This window comes from Nicotiana tabacum, chromosome 18, assembly GCF_000715075.1.
Source record: "Nicotiana tabacum cultivar K326 chromosome 18, ASM71507v2, whole genome shotgun sequence".
NCBI lineage: Eukaryota > Viridiplantae > Streptophyta > Magnoliopsida > Solanales > Solanaceae > Nicotiana > Nicotiana tabacum.
This window is the reverse complement of record NC_134097.1, coordinates 154,101,520-154,118,708: the sequence shown is the minus strand read 5'-3', so window position 1 is coordinate 154,118,708 and position 17,189 is coordinate 154,101,520. Positions and strand designations below refer to the sequence as shown.

Below are 17,189 nucleotides of genomic sequence, written 5' to 3'. Positions count from 1 at the left end.
AGTTAAAATTTATACATAGCTAGTATTTTTAGTTTAGATTTAATTTCGCTTGTAAAAGAGAACCAGAAATAGTTGAAGTATCATTTTGAATTTAAAATCAGGTTTTATATTCAAGCTGAATCCATACTGAACTGCAGTAAGTCATGTCCGCATGTTGGTTCTTAACATATAAGTGTAATTGATTTTAGTTAATGGTTCAGATCGGAAATCTGTTTGGATTAGGCATATACAACTAGTTGGACTATTTTGCGTTACTTAATCCATGCGTATTAATGAGAATTGTGTGACTTGGGCCAACTTTGGGCCCGATGTCTGTGGCTATTGAGAATTAAAACATGCACCAATAGCATGGTTTGGGCTCTTTGGGCCCAAGAATGAACGGATAGTGGTGATTCAAAGCTTAGCAGTAATGTAAACTCGGGTTTTTGAGTTAAGTAGCGGGTCCAAGCTAAAAGGTCCTTCCTTTTGTTTGAGCCCAGACTTGAACTTGAAGCCCAAGTTTTAATAGTAATCAATTAGGATCCTTTCTTTTCTTTAGAGACAAAAATTAGAAAATATGGTTACTTCTAGGGTTATCCTTAAAAAAAAATGGGACGAGCCTCGCCCAAAATAAAAAATGCAAATTTGCGGGGCCCCCAATAAAGGCTTAAAAATATTTAGAAAAATCGGGAAGGGTCGTTCAGTGGATGTCACAACCCTCCCAAAAGATACGAACACGTTAGCCTCTTTAGATGCGACTCTAATAAAATTACCTTCTTAAACTCGGGTGTGCATTTCATGCGACCCAGATCAAATCCCAAAACGTTGGATAGAGTGTGCTTAGGATTGCGGGTGCATTTCATGTGACGCGATCCGAAAGCACGCTTTAAATGACGTTCACTTTCTCTTAAATAAATACACATTAAATAAAAGCGGTAAAGAGTTAAAACTGGCACATGAGCTCATAATTGTATAAAATCAGATAAACAAGCCGAATATGACAGTTGAGCGACCGTTCTAGAACCACGGAACTCGGGAATGCCTAACACCTTCTCCCGGGTTAACAGAATTCCTTGTCCGGATTTCTGGTTCGCGGACTGTAATACAGAGTCATTGTTTTCCTCGATTCGGGATTAAATTGGTGACTTGGGACACTCTAAAACTCCCAAGTGGTGACTCTGAAATAAATAAACAAATCCCGTTTCGATTGTCCTTTAAATGGAAAAACTCCTTCACCCCTCGCGGGGACGTAAAAAGGAGGTGTGACAGGGTATACCGACCAAAGTTGGTCGGTCAATTAAATTTAAAAAAAAAAAAGAATTACTAAAAAAAGTTGTTTTATAACGCTACTAATATATCTTGAAAATTAAAGTTAAGAAAAAATTAAATATATGAATATATTATAAAATTAATAAAGAAAATAATATTAAGTCATTTTATTTATAAGTAAAATAAATAGTTAAAAATATATTATATAGTATATAATATAGAAGTTATTACATAAATATGAAGGTTTATATAATATTAAGGGCATAATAGACTTTTCAAGTAACGATGTGACTTTTGTGATAACTAGAGCAAAGTAAAATGATTTTTGTGTAACAAAAGAAAGAAAAGTAACTTTTGTGTAATGAATACAGAGTTAGAATGATTTTTACGTAACAAAAAAAAATGACTTTTGGGTAACAAACCCAAAAATTCAATGACCATGAATAAAATTATCTCTGATTTGAAGTATGGGGTATGGTTCGTAAAGTTGAAGAACTTGCTAGACGTTTGCTTCCAAAGTGAGTTTTAACTTTCTTTTCAAAATAAACTATTGAGCTAATAATTGTCATGCTAAAAATAAGGTTCATTACTGATGTTAATTAATGAATGTAGATGATATAAATGAGTGAGAAATAATAGGTAAATATTGGAAAAATCTTTCTCTTACAAGTTTGGGCCTATTTGTGATTTACATGAAGTTTTAGTTGAGATTTCTATATATTGTATTATGCATTCTTCTCATTCATAATGGAAAAGTCTTTATGCTTCTGTCCCGACAATTAGGCTTAACTAAACCTCATTATTAATATTTGCGTTATTTTTTTTTTCTATTTGCTTTGCATGTAATTGTATACTACTAGTTAACCCACGATCTTTCGCAACAATACACATAAAAGAAGTTGAAAAAAATTATGAGTACAATTTTTTCACAAAGTAGATTATTATATTTTCCCCACAAGCAAGAAATCATAGTACAACTTATACTACGTACTAACTATTTTTTCTTAATCAAACCAACACTCAGTCTGATGGGGTGTTTACTACTAATTATTCGAATTAACGACCCTACAGTTCTTTCTGATTTCACCATCTGATCCAACCAGAGGGCTAATATTTCCCATCTTAATCATAGAATTAACAAAGTCACTAAAGAAAAACTTAGAGCTATTACTATAAGTTTCAACAAGTGTTTTAGTTGTTTGTATAGCATCATCACTAGAGAACAAGACTTGATCTGATTCAAGAAGGCCTCTTCCATTGATTAAATTCTTGAAATAATGATTGTCAAATAAGTCTGTGGAATTCCTATCAAGTGGAGCTGTGTTATTTCCATCACTTGTCAATGGACACAAATTTTGCAGTTCACTGACTAATGTTGTGTCTAAGGTTGGGTCTGGTGCACCTGTGCCACTGAAATTTCTTAATCTGTTGTCAAAGGTTGCACACTTTGCTAATCCAATTGTATGAGCACCTACATATATATATATTCAAACACTCAAAATGGTTAGTGAAACCTTGCATAAAGTTTAATAAATGACCATCTACCATTATGTTTTATAAAAGGATTTAATTTATGTACACTGACAGTTTGTACATTTAAAGCTTTTAACTTGCCGTTAACATGTTGTTTATTTTATATTCTAAGTATAAATTTAGTTCCACTTATTGTGAGTAATTACGTGTATCTGTTATTATTATGAGTAGTTAACATGTTGTTTGTTATATTATCTAAGTATAAATCAAGTTCCACTTATTATGAGTAGTTATGTGTATATGTTAGATGACCTGATTGCCTAAAATTCTTTTACAATATATGTTATTATTATGGGTAGTTATGTTTTACAAGGATTTAATTTATGTACTATATATTATCAAGTCATTTAAAACAGATAACTACAAGTTTCGTCTACGAAAATGGGATTAGTAAGTTAGAAAATAAGAATGGTTACATGCTACAAAAGGTTAGATACACTAATAATGTAAAAAATTAATTATTTACACTGTTAGTAAATTCTAAGTATATATCTAGCTCCACTTATTATGAGTAGCTACATGTATCTGTTAAATAACCTGATTGCTTAAAAATTCTTTTACACTATCAATTTATAGATGTATACATTATCAGGTTACTTAAAAAAATAATTATAAATCCATCTATAGAATTAGCAAGTCGGAAAAGGTTACATGCTATAAAAGGTTAGGTACATTAATAATGTAAAAATTAATTATTTACACTATTAGTACATATAAGTTAAATCCATATAGATATTTTTGTATAAATACCAATAATTACCATGTGTATTTACCTGATAGGCTCACAACATCTGTTACATTTAATCCAACAGCATCAAACTTCGAAATGATAGTATTGAGAGGATCAAATGGAGCTGGAAGTGCAGTATTTGATCCAGAAAAATTAGCAGCTAATCCATCTCTTCTCCCTAATAACACCTTCCAAAATGGCCCTCCACTCTGAACAAAAAAAAAAAAAAAATTGTCTTAGTTTCTTAAAATAATTAATGAAGTGGGGCAATATGTCCCTATATTACCACCAAAGGATGTGATGCACTGGATGAAACTGCTTTTCCTTTAACTAGAGGTCTCCGATGGAAAAATCTTGGTAGGGAGCGATTCACCCCGAATGGGGCCCTACACAGCCCGAATATAGTCAGGGTTCAATATAAGTACTGAACATCGGGCGAAAAACCAAAAAAAAAAACAAAAGACAAATGTCCCTTATATTTCTTCATTTTGAAATGAACATATGGATATGAGTCAATCTAAAGATCACCTAAATATAATTATATGTAACCGTCTATAAAAGGTGTTATTATTAATCTGAAAAATAAGACAAATTTTGTTATAACATGTTAAAATACATTGATATATAAAAATTTAGTTTTTCTTGTATTAAAGAACGTTTGGATCTATATTGCTTGGACGTTCTAAAATTGCTACCGCATACGCGTAGTATTAAAAAAATGCACTACTTTTGAGAAAACAGACACACAACCGATAACATTTTTGAGAGTCTGAGCAACATGATTAGGATTTAGGAGCTAACCAGTAGAACTGAATCTCTTGCAGCAATAGCTAAAATATCAGCACAAGAAACAACTCCACTGCATGCATTTTCGACAGCAGTTTTAATATTGTCTATGACTTCAAAACCCCTTGCTGAGTTCAAGTTGGCTGGTGTGAACTTCTCACTTGTCGTACTATTTCCATCCAATAATAGTGATGCATCACAACCCTACAAATCCAATAAAATTTAAGTGATATATCATAATGATTTTTAACCTTTCTTTGTAAAGGTTAACCTAAAAATTCTGAACACTAAATTACAATATTAGACAAAGAAGATTAGGGACCCCCAATTAAAAACAAATAAGAGAACTTACAACCTGTGGCAGAGGTAGGATTTTCCCTAAGGGAGTTCAAAAAAAAGTTAAATTTTTTAAAAAGTTGTGGTAAGTAAAAATTGAACCAGTAACCTCACAAAGATTTTAAACCCTACTGAGCTATGCTTTTGACCTGTGTCAATAAGATATTTGCTTTATATATACGATATAATTTTCCGGCCAAGGGTTCGGAACCCTTCCGCCCCTGCTTACAACTAGCTAGAGGAACTAGTGCATGACAAACTAGCTAGAAGAACTAGTGTGTATGTGTGTGTCAATTTAGCCAAAAAATGTTACAAAACATTATTTATCACTTTAGAAAGTCAAGAAAGCAGTAATTTTCTTGACAATTCAACTCTTACCAAAAAGGCCTATAGTCATTAATTACTCATTTAAGGAAGAAATGAGGATAACTTCGTAAAATATCCATTATGATTACTGCTATCAAAATTTTTTTTTTAGTGAGCATGTCAATACTAAACCGACATATAAAAAGGACCGGCGATTGAGATAACAAAATAGTTTTTTAAGCCAATAATAACAAAAATGAAATAAAACCGGTTGGAAAGGCATTAGTGTGCATGCACACACAATATTATCCTATTTGGCATACTTTTAGGTCTTTTTTTTTTCAACTTAAAACTAAATAAGTAAAACTTATTTAGAAGTTTAACAGGATGAGTAATTACTAAAAAAAGTATTTAAAACTCACACTAACGAAGCAATCGTGGAAATGAAGACGAAGCAAAGAAGCAGCCATTCTCATTTCATTCTTGATAGCATTCTGAACTTCTTTACGAACAACCTTAAGGACATTTGGACATGTTTTAGAGTAGAAATCAGTTGTTAGCTGAGAATCCACAGCTATAAACAAGATCAAGAAAGTTAAAACTTGAAAATAAAAAAGAAAGTTGCAAGATTTCTTCATGGTTTACAATCAGTAACGACCGGATTTTTTATCTTAAGATGATGTGAATGCATGTTAACGAACTCGAACCCTAATTTATAATCATAATTAATAGATGACTAACAAATATAAAATACAATTTTGAGCTAAGTGGTGTGATGTATGGCGGCTCCATTTTAGGGTTTTTGTACCAAACTTAAAATCTACAACCATTTCCTATAATGCTAATCACTGTGGAAAGTTAGGAGATGAAGGTTTTAATATTGCATGGTTATGGTAATGGTAGCTTAGTACTTATCAGATTATATGTTCATGAATTTAGAGCTGTTTTGATAGCCTTAGAGGGTTATTAAATTTGATTATACTTAGTGCTTAATAAAATAACTGTTCCAACATCCTTAATTTTTAGTTCTCTATGGTAAGTGGTAATAGTGCTTAATTACGTTGAGAGCATGATTATTATCTTTAACCTCCTATGTTATACTACAATAGTCGAACGTGCTTCTTTTATCAACTAGCTGGAAACCTTGCATCATCTAAAACCATTACACACAAACGTTGACTTTTTGTGACGACCCGGCCGGTCGTCTTAAGAACTAATGTCCTGATCCCTACTAAATACTTTTTCGTATTTATTTCTGCTATTTTGATTTGCTGGGATGTTCGATTTTGAGTTTCGGGGAGTTTTGGGACACTTAATCCCTAAATGAGAGCTTAAGTTTGGGAAATTTGACCGTAGTCGGAACAGTATAAAGACGGCCTCGGAATGGAATTCTGATAGTTTCGTTAGCTCCGTTGGGTGATTTCGGGTTTAGGGGCGTATTCGGATTGTGTTTTGGAGGTCCGTAGCTAATTTATTGAAATGCCGAAAGTTGAATTTTTGAAGTTTCCGATTCGATAGTGAGATTTTGATCCGAGGGTCAGAATTGAATTCCGGAAGTTGGAGTAGCTCCGTAATGTTGAACGTGGTGTGTGCGCAAAATTTTAGGTCATTCGGACGAGGTTTGATAGACTTTTTGATCAAAAGCATATTTTTAGAGTTTTGAAGTTGTTAGGCTTGAATCCGATACTAAATTGGTGTTTTGATGTTGTCTTGAGCGTTCCAAAGGTTGAAACAAGTTTGAATGATGTTATGGGATATGTTGGTAGGTTTGGTTGAGGTCCCGGGGCCTCGGGTGTGTTTCGGATGCTCAACGGGCCATTTTTGGAACTTAGAAAATTGCAGAAAATGTTGCAGCAGTCAGTTCTGGTTTCCTTCTTCGCGTTCGCGAGTGGGGTCTTACATTCGCGAAGAGGATCTGGGGCTGGTGAGGAAATTATGCTTCGCATTCGCGAAGCTGGGAGTTCTATACCTACGCGTTCGCGATGGCTGTCCCGCGTTCGCGTAGGAGGAGGAAGTTTTGAATCTCTTTCGCGACTTGGGCATCACGTTCGCGATGAAGAAATCTGGGCCCAAGTGTAATTGTGCTTCGCGAACGCGAGGGTCCTTCCGTGTTCGCGAAGAAGGAATACCTGGGCAGTATTTCAATAGCCATTCGCGACCCTTCTTCATTCTTCCACCATTTTTGAACGGGATTGAATCTTTTGAAGGTGATTTTTGAGGGAACCAAAGGGTAATCACTTAGAGGTAATATTTTTGACGTCATAACTCGTTTATATGTGATTAAAGACCTAATTAGTGGTGAAAAATTTGGGAAAAAATGGCTAGTTATGGCTTGAGATTAAGAGACCTTAAAATGGGTATTTGAGGGACCAATTGAGGTCCAATTTTGGTACTTTTGGTATGACTGAACTCGTGAGAATGTGAGAATTCTAAAAATGTAAATTTTACCCGATTCTAAGACGTGGACCCGAGGGCGTTTTGGTCATTTTACCTAATTTCATGTATTAGCTTAGAATTTAATTATAGAATCAGTTACTTGAAGTGTTATTTACATTATGCAATTGAATTGAATAGATTTGGGCCATTTGGAGTCGAGTGCTCGTGGCAAAGACGTGGTTTCGGGTTGATTTTGAGCTGGTTCGAGGTAAGTGGCTTGCTTAACCTTGTGTGGGGGACCTTCCCCTTAGGATTTGGTATTATTATTAATTGAAAAGCCTTGTATGTAAGGTGACGAGTGCATATTTGTGCTAATTGTTGAAAATTTGATTTTTCATTAAGTAATTACCAGTATGTTTCCTTTCATGCTTTTATTACTTGCACTATTAAACCTGTTGTTAGCTTAGGAAAGCATGTCTAAGTGATTTAATTGCTTTATTTGCTCAAACTACTTTACCTGAATTCTGTGCAGCATGCTAGGCTAGACTTACTTGTTTGCCTTATTATGGAATTTGACATTTTTGAGTATTTTCCTATTTCTGCTGTGTATTTACATTGGGACTGCGGATGTGAAATTTCGGTAGCTCCCCCTTGTCTGTTTACATTTGGGACTACGGATTTGGGATTCCGGTAGATCCCCCTGCACAGTTATTATGGAACTACGGGAATGCACCCGGTAGATTCCCCCAGTACTGGGTATTTACATTTGGGATTACGGAACGGGATTCCGGTAGATCCCCGCGCACTATGAGTTGGACTACAGGACGGGATCCCAGGAGATCCATTGGATATGTATATTTGGGACTACAGGACGGTATCCTGGGAGATCCCCGATTGTTATTTTGGTGCTGAGTCGTATTTCTTTCTGTGTTTACCTTGCATCTGTAATAGTTGTTGTTGCCCTTTTATATCTTGTGTTACTTTTACTACTACACTTAATTATACTGTTTTATTCTACATTGTCGAACTTTATATTTTATTTGACCTTAATAGGGTCCTGACCTTCCTCGTCACTACCCGACCGAGGTTAGGCTTGGCACTTACTAAGTACTATTGTGGTGTACTCATGCCCTTTCTGTGCATGTTTTTTTTCATATGCAGATCCAAGTACTTCGACTTAGTCCTACCACCCCTGAGGCGAGGCGACTCCTCCAAAGACTTCAAGGTATATCTGCCGCGTTCGCAGACCGAGGAGTCCCTTTATATTCTCGCTTTTAAGTATTAGTCCTTCTGTATTTCTTTTATTTGTTAGACATTCTGGAGTTAGACACTGTTAAATATTCAAACGCTTGTGGTTTCATGAGATTCCGGGTTTTAGGAAAGTGTATTAGTTTTGAGAAGTTGTATTGTATATGCCGAGCGACATTTTTAATACTGTTTGGTTCGGTTATTTAGGCTTTTAATTATTTCTTCCGCAAGTTTTTGGTTATTTTTTCGCATTGTTAGGCTTACCTAGTTGTAGAGACTAGGTGCCGTCATGATAGTTCACGGAGGGCGAACTGGGGTCGTGACAAGTTGGTATCAGAGCTCTAGGTTCATAGGAGTCATGGATCACAAGCCAATTTATTAGAGTCTCACTGATCGGTATAGAGACGTCTGTACTTATCTACGAGAGGCTTTGTAACTGTTAGGAAAATTCCACTTCGTTTGATTTCCTTGTTGTGCGATATTTTGACATCACAATTCTAAACTTCTGTCTTCTATTCTCTCACAGATGGTGAGGACACGTGCTATCCGAGATGATCAGGCACCTGCTCCCCACACTGCAGCCGTCAGAGGTCGGGGCCGGGGTAGAGGCTGAGGACGCGCACGTGGTGCAGCCAGAGTACATGCGCGAGCTGCCACTGAGGTACCACCAGTAGATCCAGCCGGAGTCCAGGCACCTGATATGCCTACTGCTACTACTATTCCAGTACTTTAGGAGACTCTGGCACAGTTCATAAGCATGTACACCACTTTGGCTCAGGCAGGGTTGCATCCCGTTGCTGCAACTACATTTCTAGCCGGGGGAGGAGCACAGACTCCCGCCGCCCGCACTCCTGAGCAGTGAGTGCATGCTGAGCAGGTCCCTAAGATTATTCCTATACAGCCTACAGTCCGAGATCAGCCCGAGGATAGGGCAACGACTTTCGAGGATGATCAGCTGAGGCTTGAGAGATTCAAGAAGTACAAGCCTCCTGTATTCAGTGGTCTAGCATCGGATGATGCTCTGGGATTTCTGGATGAGTGTTACAGCATACTCTGTACCATGGGTATATCAGGATTGAGCGGGTTTTCCTTCACTACTTTCTAGCTTCGAGGAGCCTCCTATGAGTGGTGGCACACCTATTAGTTAGACAGTCCAAATGAGGCTGCTTCACTGACTTGGACTCAGTTTTCAAATTTGTTCTAGAGAGAGTATGTTTCTTAGAGCCTCAGGGACGCATGGCGCGTAGAGTTTAAGCATTTGCGCCAGGGTACTATGACTGAATCAGAGTATGCAGTCTGTTACACTAGTTTGGCTAGGCATGCACCAGCCTTGGTTTCTACTATTTACGAGAGGGTCTGCCGGTTTATTGAGGGCCTTATTCCCAACATCAGATCGAGCATGGCTCGTGAGTTGGAGATGGATATTTCTTATCAGCAGGTGGTGAGTATTGCTAGGAGGATTGAGGGTATGCATGCTTGGGAGAGATAGGAGCGGGAGGCCAAGAGGTCTCGAGAGTCGGGCCATTATTCTGGTGCCTGTGACCCAGCTGCAGGTCGTCATGGTAGGGGTTATATAAGTCGTCTTGTTTATTCAGCTCTTCCAGCAGCCAGTGGTATTCCAGCTCCTCCTAGGCCTCAGGAGCCTTATTATGCACCTCCAGTTTCTAGCGCGCCTCCTGCGCGGGGTGCTTTCAGAGGTCAGTCTAGCAGACCTTGCTTGAGCTAGTCATAGCCACCACGTCCTCCCAAAGCTTGTTTTGAGTATGGTGACACACACCATATGGTGAGGGATTGCCCCAGACTTGGGAGGGGTGCACCTCCACAGACTTCTCAGCCGCTGTGTGCCCCGCAGAGTTCTCAGGTTGTGGTTATTGCTCCAGTTGCTACCCCACCTGCTCAGCCAGCTAGAGGTGGAGGTCGGGGAGGTAGAGGTCTCCCTAGAGGGGGAGGCCAGGACAGATACTATGCCCTTCCTGCCCGTACCAAGGTTGTTGCCTCAGATTCTATCATCACAGGTATTACACTGGTTTGTCACAGAGATGTATCGGTTCAATTCGATCCAGACTCCACTTACTCTTATGTGTCTTCTTATTTTGCTCTACATTTGGGTGTACCTTGGGATTCTTTGAGTTCCCATATTTATGTTTCTACTCCTGTGGGAGATTCTCTTGTTGTGGACCGCGTTTATTGGTCGTGTTTGATTGCTCTTACTAGTTTTGAAACCAGAGTCGATTTATTGTTGCTTAGCAAGGTAGATTTTTATATTATCTTGGGTATGGACTAGTTGTCGCCCCATTATGCTATTCTTGATTGTCACGCCAAAACCGTGATGCTGATTATGCTAGGTGTACCGCGTGTTGAGTGGAGGGGTACTTTAGATCACACTACAAGTAGAGTTATTTCTTTTCTTAAAGCTCAGCATATGGTTGAGAAGGGGTATGACGCGCATTTAGCTTATGTGAGAGACGTCAGTATTGATACCCCTTCAGTTGATTCAGTCCCAGAAGTACGAGATTTTCCCGATGTGTTTCCAGCTGATCTTCCAGGCATGCCGCCTGATAGAGATATTAATTTTGGCATTGATATATTGCCGAGCACTCAGCCCATTTCTATTCCTCTGTATCGTATGTCTTCTCCTGAATTGAAGGAGTTGAAGGATCAGTTAGAGGAATTGCTTAATAAGGGTTTTATTCAGCCTAGTGTACCACCTTGGGGTGCTCCTGTCTTGTTTGTGAAGAAAAAGGATGGTTCTATGCGTATGTGTATTGATTATCGCCAGTTGAACAAGGTTACAGTGAAGAACCATTATCCTTCACCTTGTATTGATGATCTGTTTGACCAGCTTTAGGGCGCACATGTGTCTACTAAGATTGACTTGCGCTCAGGTTACCATCAGTTAAAGATTCGGGAGCCAGATATCCCGAAGACTGCTTTTAGGACTCGGTATGGTCATTACGAGTTCCTTGTTATGTCTTTTGGGCTGACCAATGCCCTAGCAGCCTTTATGTATTTGATGCACAGTGTGTTCTGGCCGTATCTCGATTCCTTCGTCATTATCTTTATTGATGATATTCTGGTATACTTTCGGAGTCGGGAAGATCATGAGCAGCACTTGAGGACTGTGCTTCAGACTTTGAGAGAGAAAAAATTATATGCTAAGTTCTCGAAATGTGAGTTTTTGTTGGATTCCGTGGCATTCCTAGGCCACGTGGTATCGAGTGAGGGTATTCAGATGGATCCAAAGAAAATAGAGGCCGTGCAGAGTTGACCCAGACTATCCTCAGCTACAGAGATACGTAGTTTCCTTGGCTTGGCAGGCTACTACCGTCGTTTTGTAGAAGGGTTTTCATCGATTGCAGCCCCCATGACCAGGTTGACCTAGAAGGGTGCTCCATTCTAGTGGACATGGGAGTGTGAGGCGAGCTTTCAGAAGCTCAATACAACTTTGACTACAACCCCAATTTTGATACTGCATACCGATTCGGGGTCTTATACAGTCTATTGTGATGCCTCGAGGATTGGCCTCGGAGCGGTGTTGATGCAGGACGGTAGGGTGATTGCCTACGCATCTAGATAGTTGAATGTATATGAGAAGAATTATCCGGTCCATGACCTTGAGTTAGCTGCCATTGTTCACGCCCTGAAGATCCGGCGTCATTATTTGTATGGTGTTCTCTGTGAGATTTATACTGATCATTGAAGCTTGCAGCACCTTTTCAAGCAAAAGGATCTAAATTTGCACCATAGGAGGTGGTTAGAGTTGCTGAAGGACTATAATATCACTATTTTGTATCACCCGGGCAAGGCCAATATGGTGGCTGATGCTTTGAGTCGCAGGGCGGAGAGTTTGGGGAGTTTGGCTTATTTACCAGCATAGGAGAGGCCTATGGCGGTGGATGTTCATGCCTTAGCTAGCCAGTTTGTGAGATTGGATCTTTCGGAGCCCAGTCGGGTTCTAGCTTGCGTGGTTTCTTGGACTTCCTTATTTGATCGTATCAGGGAGAGTCAATATGATGACCCTCATTTGCTTGTCCTCAAGGACAAGGTTTAACATGGTGATGCCAGAGATGTGACTATTGGTGAGGACGATGTATTGAGGATGCAGGGTCGGATTTGTGTACCCAATGTTGATGGGCTTCGGGAGTTGATTCTGGAGGAGGCCCATAGTTTGTGGTATTCCATTCATCCGGGTGCCGCGAAGATGTATTAGGATTTGAGGCAGCACTACTGGTGGAGATAGATTAAGAAATATATAGTTGGATTTGTAGCACGGTGCCTCAACTGTCAGCAGGTGAAGTATGAGCACCAGAGACCAGGTGGGTTGCTTCAGCAGATAGAGATTCCGAAGTGGAAGTGGGAGCGAATCACCATGGACTTTGTAGTTGGGCTCCGACGGACTTTGAGAAAGTTCGATGCTATTTGGATGATTGTGGATCGGCTGACCAAGTTCGCTCACTTCATTCTAGTGCGTACTACTTATTCTTCGGAGTGGTTAGCGAAGATCCATATCCGGGAGATTGTTCATCTACATGGTATTCCAGTTTCCATCATTTCAGATAGAGGTACTCAATTCACATCACAATTTTGGAGAGCCGTTCAGCATGAGTTGGGTACTCCGGTGGAGTTGAGTATAACATTTCACCCTCAGACGGACGGACAATCCAAGCGCACTATTCAGATTCTTGAGGATATGCTCCGTGCGTATGTGATTGAATTTGGAGGGTCTTGGGATCAGTTCTTTCCATTGGCGGAGTTTTCCTACAATAAAAGCTATCAGTCCAGCATTCAAATGGAACCGTATAAGGCTTTATATGGAAGGCGGTGTAGATCCCCGGTGGGTTGGTTCGAGCCGGATGAGGCTAGATTATTGGGCATAGACTTGGTTCAGGATGCTTTAGAGAAGGTTAAGGTGATTCAGGATAGACTCCGTACAGCCTAGTCCAGACAGAAGAGCTACACGAACTGGAAGGTTCGTGATGTTTCCTATATGGTTGGAGAGAGGGTTCTGCTTCGGGTTTCGCCTATGAAGGGCGTTATGAGATTTGGAAAGAAGGGAAAGTTGAGTTCGAGGTTTATTGGCCCTTTTGAGATATTGAGGCGTGTTGGGGAGGATGCTTATGAGCTTGTCTTACCTCCCAGCTTGGCAGGAGTTCATCCGGTATTTCATGTTTTATGCTCCGGAGGTATCACGGTGATCCGTCGCACATGTTGGATTTCAGTTTTGTCCAGTTGGACAAGGATCTATCCTATGTTGAGGAGCCAGTGGCAATACTGGATAGGCAGGTTAGAAAGCTGAGGTCAAAGAACATTGCATCAGTAAAGGTTCAGTGCCAAGTTCAGCCGGTCGAGGAGGAAACCTGGGAGATCGAGCAGGATATGCGCAGCCGTTACCCTCATCTCTTTACTACTTCAGGTATGTCTCTATGCTCGTTCGAGGACGAACGAATGTTTAAGTGTAGGAGGATGTGATGACCCGGTCGGTCGTCTTAAGAATTAATGCCCCGATCCCTATTAACTGCTTTCCCCGTGTTTATTTCTATTATTTTGATTTGCCGGGATATTCGGTTTTGAGTTTCGGGGAGTTTTGGGACATTTAGTCCCTAAATGAGAGATTAATTTTGGGAAATTTTACCATAGTCGGAACAGTGTGAAGATGGCCTCAGAATGTAATTCCGATGGTTCCGTTAGCTCCGTTGGGTGATTTCGGGTTTAGGAGCGTGTTCAGATTGTGTTTTGGAGGTCCGTAGCTAATTTAGGCTTGAAGTGCCGAAAGTTAAATTTTTGAAGTTCCCGGTTCGATAGTGAGATTTTGATCCGAGGGTCGGAATGGAATTTTGGAAGTTGGAGTAGATCCGTAGTGTTGAACGTGGAGTGTGTGCAAAATTTCAGGTCATTCGCACGAGGAGTGTTATGGGATATGTTGGTAGGTTTGGTTGAGGTCTCGGAGGCCTCGGGTGTGTTTCGGATGCTCAACGAGTCATTTTTGGAACTTAGAAATTTGCAGAAAATATTACAGTAGTCAGTTCTGGTTTCCTTCTTCGCGTTCGCGAGTAGGGTCTCGCATTCGCGAAGAAGAGTTGGGGCTAATGAGGAAATTATGCTTCGCGTTCGCAAAGCGTCTCCCGCGTTCGCGAATCTGGGAGTTCTATACCTACGCATTCGCGATGGCTGTCCAGCATTCACGTAGGAGGAGGAAGTTTTGAATCGCGTTCGCGACCTAGGCATCACGTTTGTGATGAAAAAATCTGGTCCCAAGTGTAATTGTGCTTCGCGAACGCGAGGGGCCTTCCGCGTTCGCATAGAAAGAATACCTGGGCAGTATTTAAATAGCCATCCGCGACCCTTCTTCATTCTTCCACCATTTTTGAAGGGGATTGAAGCTTTTGAGGGTGATTTTTGAGGGAACCAAAGGGGAATCACTTGGAGGTAACATTTTTGACTTCATAACTCGTTTATATGTGATTAAAGACCTAATTAGTGGTGAAAAATTTGGGGAAAAATGGGTAATTAGGGCTTGAGATTAAGAGACCTTAAAATGGGTATTTGAGCGACCAATTGAGGTCCGATTTTGGTACTTTTGGTATGACTGAACTCATGAGAGTGTGATGATTATAAAAATGTAATTTTATTTGATTTCGAGACGTGGGCCCGAGTGGCGTTTTGGTCATTTTACCTAATTTCGGGTATTAGCTTAGAATTTAATTCTAGAATAGTTACTTGAAGTGTTATTTACATTATTCAATTGAATTGTATAGATTTAGGCCATTTGGAGTCGAGTACTCATGTCAAAGACGTGGTTTCGGGTTGATTTTGAGCTGGTTCGAGGTAAGTGGCTTGCCTAACCTTGTGTGGGGGACCTTACCCTTAAGATTTGCTATTATTGTTAATTGAAATGCCTTGTACGTGAGGTGACGAGTGCGTACTTGTGCTAATTGTTGAAAATCTGATTTTTTATTAAGTAATTACTATTATGTTTCCTTTCCTTCTTTTATTACTTACACTATTAAGCCTGTTGTTAGCTTAGAAAAACATGTATAAGTGATTTAATTGCTTTATTTCCTCTAACTGCTTTACCTGAATTCTGTGCAGCATGCTAGGCTAGACTTACTTGTTTTCCTTAATATGAAATTTGACATTTCTGAGTATTTTCCTGTTTCTACTGTGTATTTACATTGGGTCTACGGATGTGGGATTCCAGTAGCTCCCCCCTTATCTGTTTACATTTGGGACTACGGATGTGGGATTCCGGTAGATTCCCCTGCACAGTTATTATGGAACTACGGGAATGCACCCGGTATATTCCTCCAGTACTTGATATTTACATTTGGGACTACAGAACAGGATTCCGGTAGATCCCCGCGCACTATGAGTTAGACTTTGGGACGGGATCCCGGGAGATCCATTGGATATGTATATTTGGCTTTTAATTATTTCTTTCGCAAGTTTTTGGTTATTTTTCTGCATTGTTAGGCTTACCTTGTCGTAGAGACTAGGTGCCGTCACGACAGTTCACGGAGGGCGAACTGGGGTCGTGACAAGTTGGTATCAAAGATCTAGGTTCACAGGAGTCATGAACCACAAGTCGGTTTATTAGAGGCTCGCTGATCGGTACGGAGACGTCTATACTTATCTACGAGAGACTATGTAAATGTTAGGAAAATTACACTTCGTTTGATTTCCTTGTCGTGCGAGATTTTGATATCACAATTTTAAACTTCTATAATCTATTCTCTCACAAATGGTGAGGACATGCGCTACCCGAGTTGATCAGGCACCTGCGCCCCCTACTGCAGCCGTCAGAGGCTGGGACCAGGGTAGAGGCTGAGGACGCGCACGTGGTGCAGCCAGAGTACCTGTGTGAGCTGCCACCAATGTACCACCAGTAGATCTAGCTGGAGCCCAAACACCTGATACGCCTACTGCTACTACTACTCCAGTACTTCAGGAGACTCTGGCACAGTTCATGACCATGTACACTACTTTGGCTCAGGCAGGGTTGCTTCCCCTTGCTGCAGCTACATCTCAGGCTGGGGGAGGAGCACAGACTACCACCGCCCGTACTCCTGAGCAGCGAGTGCATGTTGAGCAGGTCCCTGAGATTATTCCTATACAGCCTGCAGTCCGAGATCAGCCCGAGGACAGGGCACCGGCTTCCAAGGATGAGCAGCTGAGGCTTGAGAGATTCAAGAAGTACAAGCCTCATGTATTCAGTGGTCTAGCATCGGATGATTCTCTGGGATTTCTAGATGAGTGTTACCGCATACTCCGTACCATGGGTATATCAGGATCGAGCGGGGTTTCCTTCACTACTTTCCAGCTTCGAGGAGCTGCCTATGAGTGGTGGCGCACCTATGAGTTAGACAGTCCGAATGAGGCTGCTTTACTGACTTGGACTTAGTTTTCAGATCTATTCATGAGAGAGTATGTTCCTCTAAGCCTTAGGGACGCGTGGTGCGTAGAGTTTGAGCATTTGCGCTAGGGTACTATGATTGTCTCAGAGTATGCAGTCTATTACACTAGTTTGGCTAGGCATGCACCAGCCTTGGTTTCTACTATTCGCGAGAGGGTTTGCCAGTTTATTGAGGACCGTATTCCCAACATCAGGTTTAGCATGGCTTGTGAGTTG

The 17,189-nt window shown here is 40.3% G+C and overlaps 1 protein-coding gene across 1 annotated transcript; it reads right to left on the bottom strand.

Moving 5' to 3' along the window:
• Positions 1-2,143: 2,143 nt before the first annotated feature.
• Positions 2,144-5,632, bottom strand: LOC107800743 (peroxidase N-like). The gene is made up of 4 exons (XM_016623966.2): positions 5,362-5,632; positions 4,313-4,501; positions 3,555-3,720; positions 2,144-2,719 (listed from the first exon to the last, which is right to left on the bottom strand). Exons 1-4 carry the CDS (start codon positions 5,575-5,577, stop codon positions 2,292-2,294), a joined length of 999 nt encoding a protein of 332 aa, XP_016479452.1. The 5' UTR covers positions 5,578-5,632; the 3' UTR covers positions 2,144-2,291.
• Between the last annotated feature and the right edge of the window lie 11,557 nt (positions 5,633-17,189).

Bases quoted from the DNA above. Each gene is read 5' to 3' on its own strand.
- LOC107800743 (XM_016623966.2), bottom strand. From the start codon at position 5,577: ATGAAGAAATCTTGCAACTTTCTTTTTTATTTTCAAGTTTTAACTTTC. The intron at 3,721-4,312 runs GTTAGCTCCTAA...TTTTTTGTTCAG, and splicing joins CAAGAGATTCAGTTCTACTG to AGTGGAGGGCCATTTTGGAA. The intron at 2,720-3,554 runs GTAAATACACAT...ATATATATGTAG, and splicing joins AGATGTTGTGAGCCTATCAG to GTGCTCATACAATTGGATTA.